Source organism: Stigmatopora nigra, chromosome 17, assembly GCF_051989575.1.
Source record: "Stigmatopora nigra isolate UIUO_SnigA chromosome 17, RoL_Snig_1.1, whole genome shotgun sequence".
In the NCBI taxonomy this organism is placed as follows: domain Eukaryota; kingdom Metazoa; phylum Chordata; class Actinopteri; order Syngnathiformes; family Syngnathidae; genus Stigmatopora; species Stigmatopora nigra.
The window spans coordinates 567184-585138 of record NC_135524.1 but is presented as its reverse complement, the minus strand read 5'-3'; the positions used below and the strand labels follow the sequence as shown (position 1 = coordinate 585138).

Here is a 17955-nt window from a genome sequence, read left to right as displayed (position 1 = left end):
GTATATTTCATCTCTATTTTACTTTAAAACCAACAAGTAGGTGAATATGGAGCGACTAATTAGCCTCCTGACATTTTATCTCCATTTCACTCAATACAAAATCAAGTATATACTCATATATACGTAGCAAGCGTTTTGCTGCTCATTTTCAAAAAACGTTTCCATCTTGCTAGCACCTTCTGTCGTTTAAGCCACCCGCCTGTACACAAAAAAATACCTAAACTGCATTAAAAAGTGTTCCTGGCTGCCGTTAAAGCACTAGAAGGTGTTCACCGTGTTTATAGCCAGGCGCCATGCATAATTAATGCAATGCACGGCGCATCAAAGATCAAAAGGAGCTCATTTCAAATGGGCATACATTTTTTTTAAGTGAAATTCCATTGAGTGTGAAGGTCATTTTTGGAAGTATTTGTTGTGGGAAATTTAGAATGGATTTATTGTCAATTTTTGTGAAAATTGATATCAAGTGGTCAATAGAAATCATTAAAAAAGGGAATTTGTGCCTAATTCATCGGGTTTGGGGTAGCCTCGGGCATTTGCTCTCTCTAATAGAAGACAGACGCAAAAATCATGTCGGACTGTGTCTCATCTGTCTACTAGACTAAGCTATTTACTTCACTTTAAAACGGGGGTTGTCAAATATGTCGCCCGGGGGCCGGAAGTGGCCCCACTAGGGGGTCTGATTCGGCCTGGCGGACATTTAATTTTTAACTCATTCCTACTGTATGTACAGACTGAAAAACTTCATTTTTTTGATAAATGCTCAATTTCCATTCATTCATTGGCCCTTGTTGTCAAAATCGGGCCTTCAATGGCAGCCAATGAGTGAATAAGGAACCTTAAAATGCCCCAAAACCACAGAAACAACTAAAATGTCCAAGACCCATCCCGCAAAGTCCCTCCAAATCACTAGAAAACAATCTAAATGACCCCTAAGTACTTTTAAGTGGAAGTGAAAAAAAGCAAATGACCCAAAATGAACTCCTTCCTGACCATTGACAATGACAGATGTCCAAATCACTTAAACTAGCCACGGCTACTCATCTTTCAGTGCCATTGACAGCCAACAAGTTCACCTTTTGGGCCCAAATATAAACCAAAAACTAGTTGGCATGAATGTGGGCCACCAACCAAAACAGAGTCTGACCCCCCCTGGCCTAGACCTTTCATCCATGAATTCTCTAGAGGCTGTTTTCAGTCTTCTTTTAACAGTCTTGGCCGTCTATATTTAACTCTCATTGCATTTTCTATTTGCCCCGCCCCTCTTTTCTGTCTTAATTCTCCACTTCAAGCAGAAAACGGGTTTGAGCCTCAGGGGATGAGAGACCACCACTGTTCTGGTGGCTCTGACAGACCCTCTGAGCCACACCCCCCTCCTCCTCTTCCTCCTCTTTTCTCTTTCTCTTAAAGTGGGTGATAAATGACACAAGGGCCTTTTGGTCTCCTTTGTACTTTGAGTATTCATGACAAGCTCATCCGTAAAAGTGATTATAGACGTTTTTGGTGGCAATGACAATGGTTTCCAATCCGGTGGAATGTACGGCAAAACACACGGGCTTTAAAGCGGGATGATTACTTTCAATATTTTCAACTTTTGCCAGTCATTATTAAAACAATAATAAATATCTTTTGATTGGGTTAGTATGAGATAGTTAAAAAAACTATTATTCATATATATTCTGTTTATATTTTATTAAACATATATATTCCTGCCCTTATTTTTGATATTCAGTGGAATTGTGGGTAAAAAAAAAATTAATTGAATGTACAATATGCCATTAATATTCTAGTGATTTGCACAACTTGTACTCAAGTGCGACTTATAGTCCGCAAACTACGTTTTAAACGCCGTATTTTTCAACTGCCGTACTTGCTCAGAGCAAAAAATTGCAAATGTGCTTCTGAGTAAACGACTTTTGCCTAAGGACGAGCTGTACCAATACAGTCGGTCCGGGGAATGGAATCACTTCAATAATTAATCAGCCCCATCTCCACAATTCTATCCAAAGTGGGGATTTGCATCTGTTCACCAAATCAACCAAAAAACAGCACCATTGGTCTACATTTCAAAGTACTACAAAAGCAAACCGACGTAAAATTCCATAAAACGCACATTTGGCACTTATCGAGCAGTCATATTTTCGATATTATGGGTTACCCTAACAATTGCGGAAAGTGACCTGGTGGAGTTTGTATGATTTCAACAGCCATATTTTTTTTCCTCCTCCCACCTCGCTAGCTAGCTGGCTAGTGCCGTTTCTGCCGGAGGGTATTAGCGTGTAAACAGAGCGAGAAGTAGGAAGTTGCAATTACAGAAATGAGATAAGCCTCCAGTGTGGCAAGCTCCGAGACAGGAGACAAAATGAGCCATTATAGGGACAACAATGGACAATGATTTGGTTGAAAGTCTTCAAAACATGCGTCCGTGACACTTTCAAACCATCAAAACATAGCCTAAAAAGACACAGTTTCTAGTTTTGCAAGTTATAGGAAGGATTTTTTTAAATGCTGGCAAGTAAAGTAGGAAATATGAGATATTTAATGCATGGAAATTCAGGTAGATGGAGGACACAATGGACGTTTTCTGAGGTGTTGGGCATTGTTGTCCACCCCGAGGGGAAAGTCTCCATGGTCACAACATCGGGTTCACATTCCTTAACCCCGGGGTCAGGGCTTTGTCTGAGGGTAGCGCTGAGGCAACTTCCCCTGCGGAAATCAACAAGAGCTGACACCGGAGACCCACAGGCAGGAAAACAGGGATACCGTGACGGGACAAAACCTGACCACAAGTCTTGCCGTTGGGTCGCAAACTACATTAAAATGAGACGCTGCACGTCAAAAAAAACTGTCCACCCTGTCAATTCCTATCAATACTTGCAAGAATATCACATAAAAAAAATTTTGACTGTGGTTCGGTGGACAAGTGGACGGCGCATCTGCCTCGCGATCATGAGATCGTGGGTTCAACCCCAGGTTTGGATTTAGCATGTTTTTTTTTAAAACACTTTTTTTTTTGGTGCTAATAAACGTTCATAAAATACAAAATTTCAAAATAAACCATGACCCGCTTCAGGTTAAACTATCATTTCTGACTTGTATGGTTAAAGTCATAAATCAAAGATAAATAAGGATACCTTTGGGATGTCCAGCGGTCATTTTCAAATCCAATAAAGTCAAAAAAAAATTCTTTAAATAAAAGCTTTCATAAATATGACAAAGTTGGCTGTTGGCAGTACGGGAGTTGTACAACAACCCTGTTGGACTTCAGCTGGGTAAACATTTCCCACTGAGGCCACAAATCTTATGTACACATGGGCCACCGCACACATTTAGCAAGGTGGGGGGAGTGGCAAACTAGGCCAAAATATGGAATATGGCAAATTTGGCAGAAGGAGTCAAGCCATTTAAGCCACTCCTCCTCTTTAAGCCACTCCCCATTCCCGAGGGAGGAATTTCCTGAGAAATAAGCATCCTTAAACACATCTTTGAATAAGCCTAATAGTAAGTTCCAGCACCCCCCGCGAGCCTTGAAGATAAGCAGCTCTGAAAACGACTCACGCAGTATTACCAACCCTCTCTTTAGTACTTCAATACATCTCAATGGACAAACTATACTTTTCAGTCCTAACTTGCAAAAAATGCAACTTGACAAAGTCCAAAAATAAAGTTACGAACTATGATTGTTTTTTTAAATAAACTACATCATGGCCAAACCTAAAATGCTTTAAAAAAACAAAAAATCCCAGCTTTGAACTCTTGCCAATCACTGTCAAAGTGGCCGTCCTTTTCACACATGTAGTGCTAGCGTAAGGCTAAAAGTGTGTGTGTGTGTGTGTGTGCCTTTAACTGTGTGTGTGTGTCTGAATTTGATTTACAAGTATTCTGACACACTCGCCCCCCCTCCCTCCGTCCTCCGTCTGTCTGTCTGCTGGTCAAGTGCCACGGTGAAGGCGGGCGGATACAATAGCCAACTACTAAGTGTCATAAATCTGGACGCTTCCTACCACTGTCTTCCACTTCAAGGGGAAGCCTGTCCTGTTGCAAATGTGATTAACCCTCTTCCTCTCTCAAATGTCCTCCGTCCTCCGTCTACACACCCCCTCAAACCTAGCACACACCCTTCCATAACTCGGTCCTTTTCTGCCTCAAGTTTCTTACTCAAGTCCAAGGCAAAAAACTATGGTAAAGTCTCAAAACAGAAGGCTTTTTAATCAAAACTGAAGCAAATTCAATTAATTGATTTTGGTGATCTGGTTTATGAGTCGTGAATCATAAGAGAAGAAGCGAATTTGAGTCAAAGCGGAACATTTTTTGGTTGTAAAAGTCGGGAAAGAATTTCAAGTACTGGATGGGGGGGGGACATTGGCAATGTGGAGCATGAGAAGTTAACTTTGTACAGAGATTTGCATGTCATTGCAAAGCTGACTTTGTAGTGGCTTCCAAGTCGTAAACCCACAAACAATGTTTTGTGACCAATAAAGGGACTTACTTCGTCTTGGCCTTTTCTTTGACTTGAACTCGGAGACTTTGGACATCACATTTTTGGACATCACATTTTTGCTCCACATGAAGAGATTTATCTGTTAAAAAAATACACAGAAGCCTTTAGTTGTATGACAATAGCATAACCAGAATGATATAAACATACATTATATAATTATATATATACATTATGTAAAATTTTATAATCAAATCACATTTTTGTGCACTATGTGATGAAAGCTTTAAATCTTATTATAGTTGTATCATGAGAATAAAAGCCCATTTTTCAGCAATTCCGGTGATGACATCACAAGCAGAATTGAGGATCATGTTTCTTACAAACAAATCATACAAAACAATGTCTGTCCGTTTTAATGTAGTGCCAATTCATCAGAAAACTTGACAAAAATCACCTAAAACATATTATCCTGATAAATTAACATTGCAAAATTGAATAACAACATTTAAAACTACCATAATAAGCACATAACCTGCTTCCCATAAGATCATTCAAAAAATAAATTCTCCCATTCCCTTTTTACCACTTCAAAAAAGTCATAAATCCAATAACTTCATCAAATCCATAACATAATTCATACCCCCCGAAAAATAGCTCATAAGTAATGTAGTAGCACAAGATGAATGAACTCCATCCATCCACAACACAACACCTGTTTGATGGCGCCTGTGGGAGCCATTCAGCAAGCACTTTGTTTCTTTTATTTATGTTTGTCACTTACACAAGGAAATAAATAAATGACAAAGCAGCGCAAGCGCCTTCTTGCCACTTTTTCATGCAAATGGCATTTCACAGAGATGTGGCGTCCCGCCACGCTGGCTTGACAGCACCCGCCGCTGCCTGCCTGCCTGCCTGCCATGGCGGCCAAAAATGACACTGCAAAGGCTTAATAAGACTCATTTTCCTCTGTAATAATAATGTGATTGGGCACACTTTGCCAAGACTAGAAAAAAGGCCATTTTTTTGCATTTAAGCAATCAAAGACTTATTAAATCCCGCCCCTTTTTGCCTTACATGGCTGGCATGGGACATCTTTACTAGTGAACTACATTCACCAGTATGAGACTTTAAAGTATCATATTTGTACATTTTTCCAGTATTTTATAAGTTTTTTGATCATTTCAAATGGTGTACGCCATATAACAACTTTTGGACTGTTTTTTTAAAGTATTATTTTTAGTAAAACTGGTCTGATTTTATCAATTTATACATTTTTCCTTTATTTTATACGTTTTTTTGATCATTTTAAATGGTATACGCCATATAACAACTTTTGAAGGGATTTTTTTAAGTACATTTTTTGTAGAAACGGGTCTGGTTTTATCAATTTATACATTTTTCTTGTATTTTATACGTCTTCATTATGTTTTTTTTTCTCTGTTTCTGTCTGCCTATTTTTTCATGGCTTTTGCGAGGGGTGTTTTGTTCTTAAAATGTGCATATTTCTAAATATATCTTGTTTCCTAGAGAGTGTTTTTATTCTTTCATTCCTCCCCCACCCAACCTGAAGTGCTTATAGCTCAACACCAAGGATGAGAGAGAATATTTAATTCGGAGACATAAAAAAAATATATATAAATATATATATACTTATATATATTGAATCGGTATCCAAGGAGGTCACAAAATACTTCTTTGAGTCTTTTTGGTGACCTCCTCGTGGGTGCACAGACAGTATTGTGATTATTTTCAACGTTTCTTCTAGAAACAATCAAGAAATGGCAAAGCCTTTCATAAAAAATGATGATCAAAAGTGTTACTTTGCATAATTTATCCCTCTTCAGATGTTAATTAGCTCCAAGAATTCCAAGCCTTTCTAGTTGTTATGCCCTAGAAATTACACTTCAAATCCATCCATTATTTCAAAAAAAAGATATATGTTATTGAAGATGTCTATCTAAGAGCCTCGTGAGGTCGGCCTCACAGTGCTAGAATCGCGGGTTCGATTCCAGGTTCCACTGGGCTTGCATGGGTTTTCTCCGGGTACCAGTTTCCTCCCACATCCCCAAAACATGCTAATCTAAGCTAAATAAACATTTTAAATCACTACAAACGAAAAATAATTGCTTGTATGCCTCCTCACCCTCTGGGATTGGCTGAACACCCATTTTAAGACATTGGTGTGAAATCAGCGGCCCGCGGGCCAAATCTGGCCCACCATGTCATTTTTTGCGGTCCAAAAAATAAATGCCGTTTTTCTGTTTTATTATAAAATTAAAGTAAAGATTACAAATGTATAGCGAATATTTTTGTGTTTATCCTGTTTTTAATCAATAATTACGGAATTTAATTTTTTAAAATGATAAAATTGAAACTAAGATGTGGCCCGTAATCAAAAAAATGGAGTTTGATACCCCTGGCTATAGGGTATCCTTCCTGTAATGAGCTGGGATCGGCTCCGGCACCCCCCAATGTCAGAAAAAAATGAATAAAAGCATATTTTCTCCATGTTAATGTGGATTAGACTGTATAAATATGAGCGTGGTAGCCTAGCCGCACTTTCAACACATTTAAAATCCCCTCAAAGTATGACACAAGACATCAAAATGGAGCATGAAAAGTGCGCCGGTGAATAAAGAAAGCGCAGACAAGGCGCTGTCTGCAAAAGGTGGAGGTGCCTTGTAAAAAAAAAAAAAAAAAAAACCTGATACCGCATACTGTTCACGATGCATACTTTTTACTTTTTGGGGGGAAAGGAAGGAGAAAAGAAAACGGAGCAGGCCTCACACTGAGAACTTTTGACAGCCGGGTAATTCACGCTAGCGTTTGCGCATAACTCAAACAAAATATGAGCGTGGTGGACACCCAATAGTGGAATGGCGTCTTTGGCTCAACCAACCATGATGATGATCAAGCCAAAATCACGCATTGAGTTTCACAAAGTACATGAATTCGTACTTGATACACTTTGTAGCTTCTGGCTTGCCTGCTGAGTTGGAATAAATCAACTTGATAGAGTTGAGGCTTGTATTTTTTTAATTCCGACTCTTTGCACAGTTGGAAATGGGACACATTAGGGACGTTATTATGGTGAGATGGATGACTATGTCCTCCTGTCCATCTGTCTTTGGGATAAACCAGAAGAATGGCTATATAAAATGGACTTAAAGTACTTAAATATATGAAGATAGATTTTAAATTTAACCTGATTATTGTTTGTAAATCTGTTACAAAATAATATTGATAAAAATAAGTACTTAAAATGTTGACAATAACAGGAATACAGCTAGAATATTTACATCCATGTTGACTAGTATTATACTTATTACTTTTTTATTGATTATTTATCTATGATTATTATTTATTGATGAGCTATCAGGTCATTTATTGGTTTTTTGTTGTTATTTGTCCACTTTCCTACTTATTTATGTTTTTGACTACTTATTTAAGTTTTATTGATGATTAAGTTGTCTTTCTCATTGATATTGACATAATTTAAATCTCATACTTGTATAATGACAATAAAATATCTTTAAATTCGAAAAATAAAAAAATAAAAAAACATAAATCAGTGGCAAACACCATTTAAGTTGTATTTATATGATCAGCTCATGACAAGTGTCCCATGTCCAAACGTCTTTGTCCTCTAGTCATCAACTTTTATAACTTTGGCTTTGAACCCCCTTTTAAGTATGCACAATATAATACACACTAGTGTTGTTATTCAGTATCTCGTGTGTATCTTTTGACCTGCTAGTACTTCAAATACGGGGCCGGCCGTCTTTGTTTTTGTTGTGTAAATCACAGTGTGAAAAGGTAGCAAACAATAAGCTATATTTATGTCTGCCTGCTATACACAAACACAAACGTGGCTTCCATTTTCTATATCTGGACCGCAATCGTTGTTTTTCTCACTATTTTTTATGTTATTGCTTTAGTTCTTAAGTCAAAAAAAAAAGCTTGCGTTGCATTGTAAAGTCCCAAAGGACCAACAGATAAAATCCCTTCCTCAGTCTTGGGGGGTGGGGTTCTGTGAAGGTAGTAAGTAGGTTTTTTTCAGGTTTTTTTCTTTTGCTTTCACAGCTCCAGGCACTAAAAGGGATTCCTCTGCCCATCCTCCCTCCCTCCATCCCCCCCTCGGATTGGTTCCCCTCCTCCTTCCTCCCGTTTCCACTTCCCTCCGAGTACCACCATAAGCTGATCGGAACAAGGTGTGATAGTTTAGGAGGGTCCGTAAAAGGAAGCGTGCCATCTTAAATGGACTTTTCCAACTAGTATATATATAGCCAAAACGTTTTTGAAAAAGTATTTGAGGGAATACGTGGCACGAGTGTGAAAGGGTGTGCTGAGAAGTGTTAAAAACAAACAAAAATATAAACAAGTCGCCGCGCTTGCTGTCTGCAAATGATAAAAAGCTTCACGCTGTCTTAGTTTCTCCAATTGAAAAAAAACAAAAAAAAACAATGCTACTCAGTATATATGCACATTTTTGGAGGCGCGTTTGGGTTTCCTTTCTTTGTTCTTTAGCACGCTGTAGTTAAATTGTCAAGCTCTTGTGCCGTGTGTGTGTGTTGTGTGTTGTGTTCAGGATGTTGAAAGTGTGAAAACAAGTTGGCAAGAAAAGGACATCAAGTCTATTGCACAACGTCATGCAGTCACACAGAGTGCAACAGACAAACGGATGGACGCTGGTTTTCCTCTTAAAAATGTTACAAATTATTCTATTATTTTATTTTGACCTCATTGTGGAAGACTTTCCGTTTATGGGTCAAAGTGCAACGGCAACAAAAGAGAGAAAACGCTTAGTTTCCTGTCGTCTGGCATTTCTGACAAAAAAGTGTGGGTATTTTAAGGATTGGACATTACTGACTGGCGTATTTTCCGGACTATAAGCCTAAAACGCCATGCATTATGGACACCCTTGTTTTACTACAAAACAAAACAAAAGATGTCGAAAGGGACTAAAGTTTCATTCAAAAATAGTTTAAGCAAGCATTTCAATTAAAACGAGATCATCTACTTCTAAATTTTTCAGGGTTCGGGAACCATTTAGACGAAAAAAGCCACAAATAATTCATATTTTCTAATGTTATTCCTTGTGAGCCATACTACAAATTATATGTCAAAGTACATACATGTAAACAAGTGCCTTTTCCATTTTTGTAGTAATTTCACCACTTTTAAAGTGTAAAAAATGACTATTTTTTAAAAACATTCTTATGCTGTTGCCAATCAATGAGAGGGCGCGAGTCTACTGCTCAAAAAAATGAAGATTCAAGCAGTTCTAGATATAATATCTCAGTTCTGTCACCATATTTTAGCTCACAGGTTAGCAAAAAGCCAGATGCACTCATCCAAAGAGCCACATGTGGCTCCCGAGCCATAGCTTCCCTACCCCTGTCCTAAATAATAACGACAATCACATGGTCAAATGGTGTGGGCGTCGCCAATGTGTGTCAGCAGTCAGCCATAGGCCATGTGCTTTTGTTGACGACCTCCGTTAGTATCAAGCCGAGGGCCGCCATTAACCCGGAGCTCTCAAGGTCGAGCACCAGAGTAAAGATTGGTCCAAAACGTATGTCTGATATCCTCCTCCTCTGGTCTTCATTAGATGGAGGAATGGGGGGAAGCTAGGGGGGTTCCCCAAGCGGGGGAAATGCGTCTCCGGTTCCTGTCAGGGAACTGGGTCAGGCTGAGAGACGCCGCCATTGCGGCAGCGCTAACTCATCAGACCTGGCAACCGCGCTCCGTCACACGCTGCCATTTTCCATGTTTTGCCGCTTTAATTATGTTTGACAGCTGACTTGATGCTCTTTGGAGGAGCAGGCGACGTAAAAAGTGTGAGTCATCCGAGCGAGAAGGCGGCAGCGTTCCTTGGTTTTGCGCTCCATGACAGCGTCAACGTCTTCATGATTGGACGCCATGACATTATTTGGATTCACGGCGCTTGATTTGGTGTGACGTCTCGTGACGATCGGATGATTATTATCGAGTGGTGGAATGAAGTGATGTGGGGGATTTAAACAGACAGGGAATGGCTGATGATGTTGTTTGTGTCATAAGGACATAAATACGAGAAGCTGGAATGTCATGTTTTTGTTTTTTTTAAGGAAATTGACGTCAGTTCATCACAATTCACAATGACTATGACTTATTTATGCAGTAATCCCTCATTTATCGCGGTTAATACGTTTCGTGGTCTTCCGCAATAGGCAAGTACTTCTTTTTAAAAGTATTTTAACTTGTTTCACTGCCCCTAGTGGCCAATGAAGTACACAATTGGTATAAATCAATACTAATCATATTACATCATCCTAGTGTTGTTTTTACAAGGTAACCACTAATCTGTTCTATGTTTTATGATTAGAAAAAAACCCTCAATGTATAGTAGAATCATTTTTCTGTACTAGTTTGACATGTCTACTCATTAAAATCCCAGAAGCAGAAGTTGGACGGAGCTGGAAAAAGTATCCAGATGGCTTCATGGAAGCCATTTCATTTATGCATCGGGTTGTGTTCCCACCGCTGTTTTTCTCGGGAGGGAAAGAAGGAGGGATGGAGGGAGGGAGGATAATACGTAATAACAAGGTAATCTCCTAATGAGCATCCTGAAGGGTCAAATAGCTTGGGTTACATGACTTTTCATCAAACACTTGCTAGTGGAAAAATAGGGGAGATGCTAACACAAATGCTAACGTCAATTAGCCCACATTTGCTACTTTTCGGAGTGTATTGATTCAATTCCAACATTTGGATTTTAGTAGTTCTTTTGTTTGTGAAACTGCGAGTCTAAATTGCAAGTAAAAAGACATAAGTCCAATTTAAGAGTGTATTTTGTCTCATTACAAGCCACGCCTCCCTCAAAAACCTGCAACCAATCACTATGCACCACCCATGAAGGCCAAGTTGAAGTCTGAAACCAGGTGGAGCAGATGTCTTTCTGTTGCCCCGTGGTTTTGCAGTCTCCCCTCCCATGTCCACTTGTCCATTTGTCTCCATAACAAGTCTGAATAAACATGAGTTTAGCGAGCCCACCTTGCGGGAGCCCCGCCGCCGGTTACGGCCCACCGCCCAGCGCCGGCCTCCTCGGACTACCCACGGAGGAGGAGGCAATTAGGGACCCTCGGAAGGGGCCATAAATCTCCATAAACCTCAACTTGCCGCCCCCCCCCCCACTGACTTTACCCGGACCCTCGGATCATGCATCTACTCCGTAACTGCCGCCAAATCAATTAAAAAAAAGAGAAACCAAAAGATTATCAAAAGAGGGCCGTTCCATACGACCAAACGTCCGGGGGACCAAACGTCCGGGCGACCAAACGTCCGAGTACTGTACTTATTTATGTGACCATTTATTTATTTCTATGTTGACTACTTATATATTTGTTACTTATGTATTGATAATTTATTTTTGTTGTTATTTGTGTACTTTTGTGGTGAGGCTTTAAATTTTAGTAGATTTGTAGAATAACAATAAAAGCATTGAATGGAATGGAAAAAAGTGCCCCAAATTTGAAAGCTATCCTCGTCAGTATTGCCACCCACAAGAGAGTAAAGATAGAAATTAGCCTTTGGCTATAATCTTACCTATTTACACATAGGATAGATATATTCATGAATATGTATTGTTCCTTTATGAAATAAATCCAAGGCCGTTTCCCCAAGACGAACGTCAGCGGCTTTGCTATCCTTAAGAATATGATAAAAGGGAAGCAGGCCTTTTCCTCCTTCAGGAGGGATCTTTCCCTTCGCACTTCCTGTCTGATTAGTGAGATGGGATGGAAAAAATATAAGAAAAAATAATAAACGCCAACACAATCCTCACCACGTTTACGAAAAAAAATGTTCCAGGTTTAACGGCATGTTGTGGAAATGCTCTCCATTTCACTCAAATGGGAAATGCTTTGTAATATTTATGACTTTACTTCAGCGTGCACTCTATCACGAAAGTTAGGAGACTTGAAAGTGTCTTTGAGTCAGTTTGTCTTGGCTGTTATTATTATTACTAACCGGCAATGTCTGATTTGAGGCGCCTATTTTTCGGGTATCGAACCCAAGCAGATTTCTATGGGTTCAAACCAGTTGTGAGTAGTCCGTTTCAGCTGTTTTGACGGTGTTTGTGACAACATATCTCCTCTCGTCATCCACATTTTCCCTTTAAATGACTTTTTTGACTATGTGTTTGCAGAAGTCACATCGAGGACAATAATTTTCCAGTTCTTTATGCTAATTCTTTTTACTGTTTTGTAGATAGCCAGCTGTCACTTTCACCTAGCGCTTATTTATCCCAGACTGAAAGCAAGATGGCGATAAGCATCGAGCTGTACTAGCGGGGCAGCTCATTTCATATTAATGAGCTAGTAATTGCTTGCTTTCTAACAGTAACACCTAGTCGGGTTACATCACTGGCTCGAATAAGGAGCCATTGTAAAGGAAGAAAAAGTGGAGCCGCGGGATCCCGCCGTTATGTCGGCAAAATATTTGGACAGTGTCGGGTTACGGTAACGTTCCCAGTGGCGGAGAACAGAATCGGCGGGTGGGGGGGGGCGATTGAAAAGTTACATACACATGTACAAGTGTGCCGTTTTTTATCGGGGGATCTGGTCTTGCTGCTGTTTCTTTCAACAAAGCCCAGGAAAAGGACTGTAATGGAAGACTAATAGGCTGCTCTCTATTGAATTTTATCAAACACGAGGGGTTTTTGAAGGGGATTGGGGACATTTATTTGGATTGGCATTTGAAATCGGTTTTAATGTGGGGGGGGGGGGGGGGGGTAGATGGCGTTTTGGTTCAAATTACAGGGATTTTTGGATGATTTAGAGAATGTTTTTAGTGGTGAATGTGTTTTTATGTTATGATTTTGGCTGGCGTACAAACGTTTTTTAAACTCGTAGTATCATTTATATGGTAATATTTTCTGATTGTATGGCGTTTTTTTGTCAAAAAGTGAGTCAAAATGTTAAAATAAAAAAAGAATAATAAAATACACAAATGAATTAATAATAGTACTACAAAAAAGTTAGTTATTATAGTGAAGCTTGAAATGTCATAGTACAAAAAAGGCATTCAATTCAATGTATACGCACTTTGTACTGTGTTCTTTCACTTTAGTACATTTTAGCTTGCCTTTATATATATTGTTAATCATTTCTGGTCATTGCATTTTTCATTCAAGTTGGCTTCTATTGAAAATCCTTGTCTATATAATCACTCTTTTCATACATATTATATCCCCTAGATGGATGATTTATTCTTATTGGAATCCATTCTTTTAGATTCTGCCCGGGAAGAAAAAAAAAACATTTTTAAGCCATTTTTTGGTCACGTGATGGCGGCTATCCTTAATACCGCCATAGTTCTCCAAAGCAGAAATCTGCTTGGCATTTTTTGGGTAACTTAGCCAAACGGCGCTTTTGCTAGTAAAGCCCAGAAACTTTATCTCAAAAGCAGACTTTAGCTCAAATAAATCCAATTAAATTTAAAAAAAATGCAGTAATACAGTGTTCTGTGTCTGTATACAAAGATTTGTAGACGTTAGGTGTGCTTAACATAATCTTAAGTCAAAAGAAATCTCTTAATACGGACTGAAAAAAGCTTGATATTTAAAGTATATACAAAAATACCGCTATGATGAAACATTTCAAATGTTTCTTGGTTTGATAGTACTTCATTTTACATCTTTTGGAAAGATGGTAGTATATGTTAAGCATGTTATATGGTGATGGTTTATTCAATGGGTTTAAATTGAGCGTAACGTGGAAACATTTTTGGCAGTGGTCTACTCAGCTGCCAGATGAATAAACATTGGGAATTAAAAGTCAAAACAAAACAGAAAAATAATGATGGAAGCACTAAAAAGGTGTGTTTTCATGTCTGCCATTTTCTACTGCTTAAATACTATATTATGTGGCAGCATTTAAAACGCCAGTCACCACCGTAAGACCTATTCATTCTCTTTTTCCCGACATTTTTATGAAATACTTTAGTACGTCGTCAACTTTGCTCAATTTTATGCTAACCGATCGATTTACGATCCAAATTTAAAGAGACGGATCGGATTTCCAAACCGAAAAACGCAATAAATGACAAAAAAAAATGAAAATTCCTTCCATGTGGACATATCTAAATTCAAGATTCCAACTTGTGATCCAATGAGAACGCAACAAAAACATTAGCACTCCAAATTTGGTCGTCTTGAAGCGTCAGGATTAAGTGTTCTCTTGCTGAGCAAATTCCTGGCTAAACAAAAAAAACATATACGTATCGGCTTAAGCGCAAAAGCTAAATAAATGCCTATTTTGGGCTTTTTAACGTCCTTCCTCGTGCCTATTAAAAAAGTCAAAATGTACAATGTCTTTTATTTTGAAAATCCTGCATATGAATTGCCGCTATGTGCTATTTTTATGGAGTTTTTTGGTCGTTTTTTTGCGTAGACTATATAAAAAGGTCTATGAAAATAGGCTGGTTATAACAGCAAAAGTCTAATTACTTTTTATATGTTGGAAAAGGGGTGGGGTGGGGGGGGGGGTATTGCAGGTCAGTAAAAGGCACAAAACACATTTGGAGATCATTAGTAGGCAGTCAAGTCGTGCCGGGTGAGTCCAACGGGCTGAAAACAGTGCGTACACTGTTTCAAGTGGCTGCCGTCAAAGCGCTCATTCAAAGCCGCTCATTACTTACAGACTAGCGTGGAATGATTCAGGATTGCTTTTCTACTGCCTTTGGATGACATCAACCAACCAACCACTACATTTCAAAATGTTTTTTTAAAAAATAATGTCGTAAATAAATAAAAAATAGACAACAAAAGTGAATTTGATCCTAAAACAAAAAGTCTGCACTCATGATTTACTTTTTCGGGCCCTACAAAATGATGCGGAGGGCCAGATTTGGCCCCCGGGCCACCACTTGGACACCCGTGGGATAGGCTAAAGTGCAGTATGAACCTGACCAAGATAAGCGTCTAAAAATGGGTGGTTTTAATCCTATTTCTTCCCCAAAACAGGTTTTCAGGCTATTAGCTGAGGTCACTGTGTTTACTAGTACAACTTAGCGTTCTTGGAAAAAGTCGTATTTGTTAGTTAAGGTCAACAAGGTCTACATTGGTCAAGCACCCCCTAAATGCTGACCGCAAATGTCTCACATAGTGACTAATATATTACAAAAATGACCGCAATGAGTCCGAGGTTTTTACTAATTTCCAAAGCAATTAACTTCTCTACTGTGTGTGTTTTTTTTTCTCTCATAATTTCCTGTAAACTCAAAAGCATGAAGTCTGTTTACAGGAAACATTTTTTTCCACCCGAGTATGGATGTTAGTTACATTAGCTTGTTTTTACTTTTGGTAAAAATGGCTTCTCGAGCCATTTCTGGGAAAAATGGAGAACGTCATGAAAACAATTAAAATGGCGATTGAGTGAGACGGCAAAATTGTGTACTGTTAAAACAGATAAAACATGTGACTGTAGATAGGCTTTCGTACCTTAAACATATACGTAGTACAAACCCATGCTGGTTACTTATACAAGCCTTTAACATACAAATACACTTATATAAACCTTCAATATACTTATATAGGCCTTAAAAACTAATTATGATACAAAAAAAGACGGCCATCTTTTGGCTCACATCTGAGAGCGTTTTTGTGGACCCACGTGATGTGGGTTCCTGGCGGACGGAACGGTCTCCGGTCTCGGCGACCTGTCAGAGTGCGTTAGCGTCACACAGTGTTGAAATCAATAGCACACGGCCTCCTGACAGAGTGCGTTAGTGCCACACACTTCCGTTAATAGTAAAGAAGTCCGTCCAGGAAAGGAAAGAGCATTTGGTGGGAATTGTTGACACCCGTTTCATCAAAAACCACAACGTTTTCAAGTGAAAACGGGTTTTTTTAAAGACCTACCAATCATAAACCACATGTAATCTACAGAAATGAATAGAAAAGTATTATAAACCCCATAAAATTATGACAACAAAATTGCTAACAGAAAAGAGTCAATGACTCATTCATTTTCAGGGTCGCAGGGGGTGCCGGAGCCTATCCCAGCTAACTATGAGCACCAGGTGGGGCACGACGCGAATCGGAGGGCAGCCAATCGGGGGCAGGATGAGGTAAAGGACAACCAATCATAGAGAAGGTTAGGAAATGTAGAGTTTGGAGTCAATGCTAAGCTAGCAATTGATTTTGTAACTGTCTCCAGTAGGCAAAATCTGTCTCAAACTACTGTTTGTTGACCTGATTTAAGAATGAAGCGTCCCTTGTTGGACATGAATCTGTTGTGGAGTGTATATTTTGGCCGCTAGGAAATCCTGGCTAAAGATTGCCGTCTACTTTTGAGGCAAAAACAGGACATTGTGATGGAGCGGGCCACCTTTGACACAAAATGACGCCCGTCGTGCAAAATTTCAACACTACTTTTGTCTCCCATTCAAAAGCAGGATTTCAAATGGCCATTATCAGGGCTAGACAGGAATGGAGCTCAAATACTTTTCTTGCACACAAAAAAAACTTTTAACAATCAAATCCCATTTTTGGAGACCTTTCAAAAATGCCATTTAACAAACAATGACATTTTATTTCTCCAAAATCACATCATTTCTGCACATCTAAGTATATACATGGCAACCAGTTTCTAACCAATTACAGTGGAGGCTCATTCCTTCATTTTCTCAACTGCCTACCCTCACCAGGCTCACAGGGGGTGCTGGAGCCTATCCCAGACAACCCTTGGACACCCTGAAAGCAAGATGGACAATCTATCACTTGAAACTCAAGGCCAATTTAGCATTTTCAACCCGCTAGCTTAGCATACATGTTTTTTAGGATGTGGGAGTACCCAAAGATTGACTTTTTTTGTGGAGAAATCAAAGTATTGCGCCCGTAAAGTCCATTTGAAGTACTTCCTGACCTCCGTCTGAGGTCTGACGGGGAAAAGAGATTTGTGACATCATCCCATCCCATCAAGTGTGCGACATAAGGCCACGGACGGACGGACGAACGTATACGGCGTACTTGCATACCGGATGATGCTATTTCATATTTGGACACCTCAAGGCTACCCACTGCTTGGGTCCCTGAACTCTAACGAGTCATTTCGAGGGGCTTCACAATGCCTTTTTTTGACAAGTTATTTACTATATCATGGGTATCAAAGTGGCGGCCCTCGGGCCAAATCTGGCCCGCCGCATCATTTTGTGCGGTCCGAGAAAATCAATCATGAGTGCTGACTTTCTGTTTTAGGATCAAATTTAAATGAAGAGTATAGATGTATATTAAATTTCCTGATTTTGCACCTTTTAAATCAATCATTGTCATTTTTTAATCATTTTCTGTGTTTTTTGGGCCTATTTTTTAACACTATGTCCGTCAAAAAGGCGCAAAACCCAGATGGTCAAATCTAATAAACATGGCCGCTGTTTGGGGCTGACATCAAGGGTATGCTGTTTTATTTTGTCGGGGCCTTGGGGCAAAAATGTGTTCAAGTTTACTTTACAAGGCTGGAGAAGAAAAAAAA

At 39.2% G+C, this 17955-nt stretch overlaps 1 protein-coding gene across 2 annotated transcripts in view; it reads right to left on the bottom strand.

Moving 5' to 3' along the window:
• Window positions 1-4554, bottom strand: part of rxraa (retinoid X receptor, alpha a) — a 50620-nt gene extending 46066 nt beyond the window's left edge. For both annotated transcript variants that reach the window (XM_077737710.1, XM_077737711.1), the window contains exon 1: window positions 4490-4554. In XM_077737710.1, coding sequence (XP_077593836.1) covers window positions 4490-4550 — 61 coding nt within the window. In that variant the 5' untranslated portion in view covers window positions 4551-4554. The remainder of the gene's footprint in view (window positions 1-4489) is intronic.
• Between the last annotated feature and the right edge of the window lie 13401 nt (window positions 4555-17955).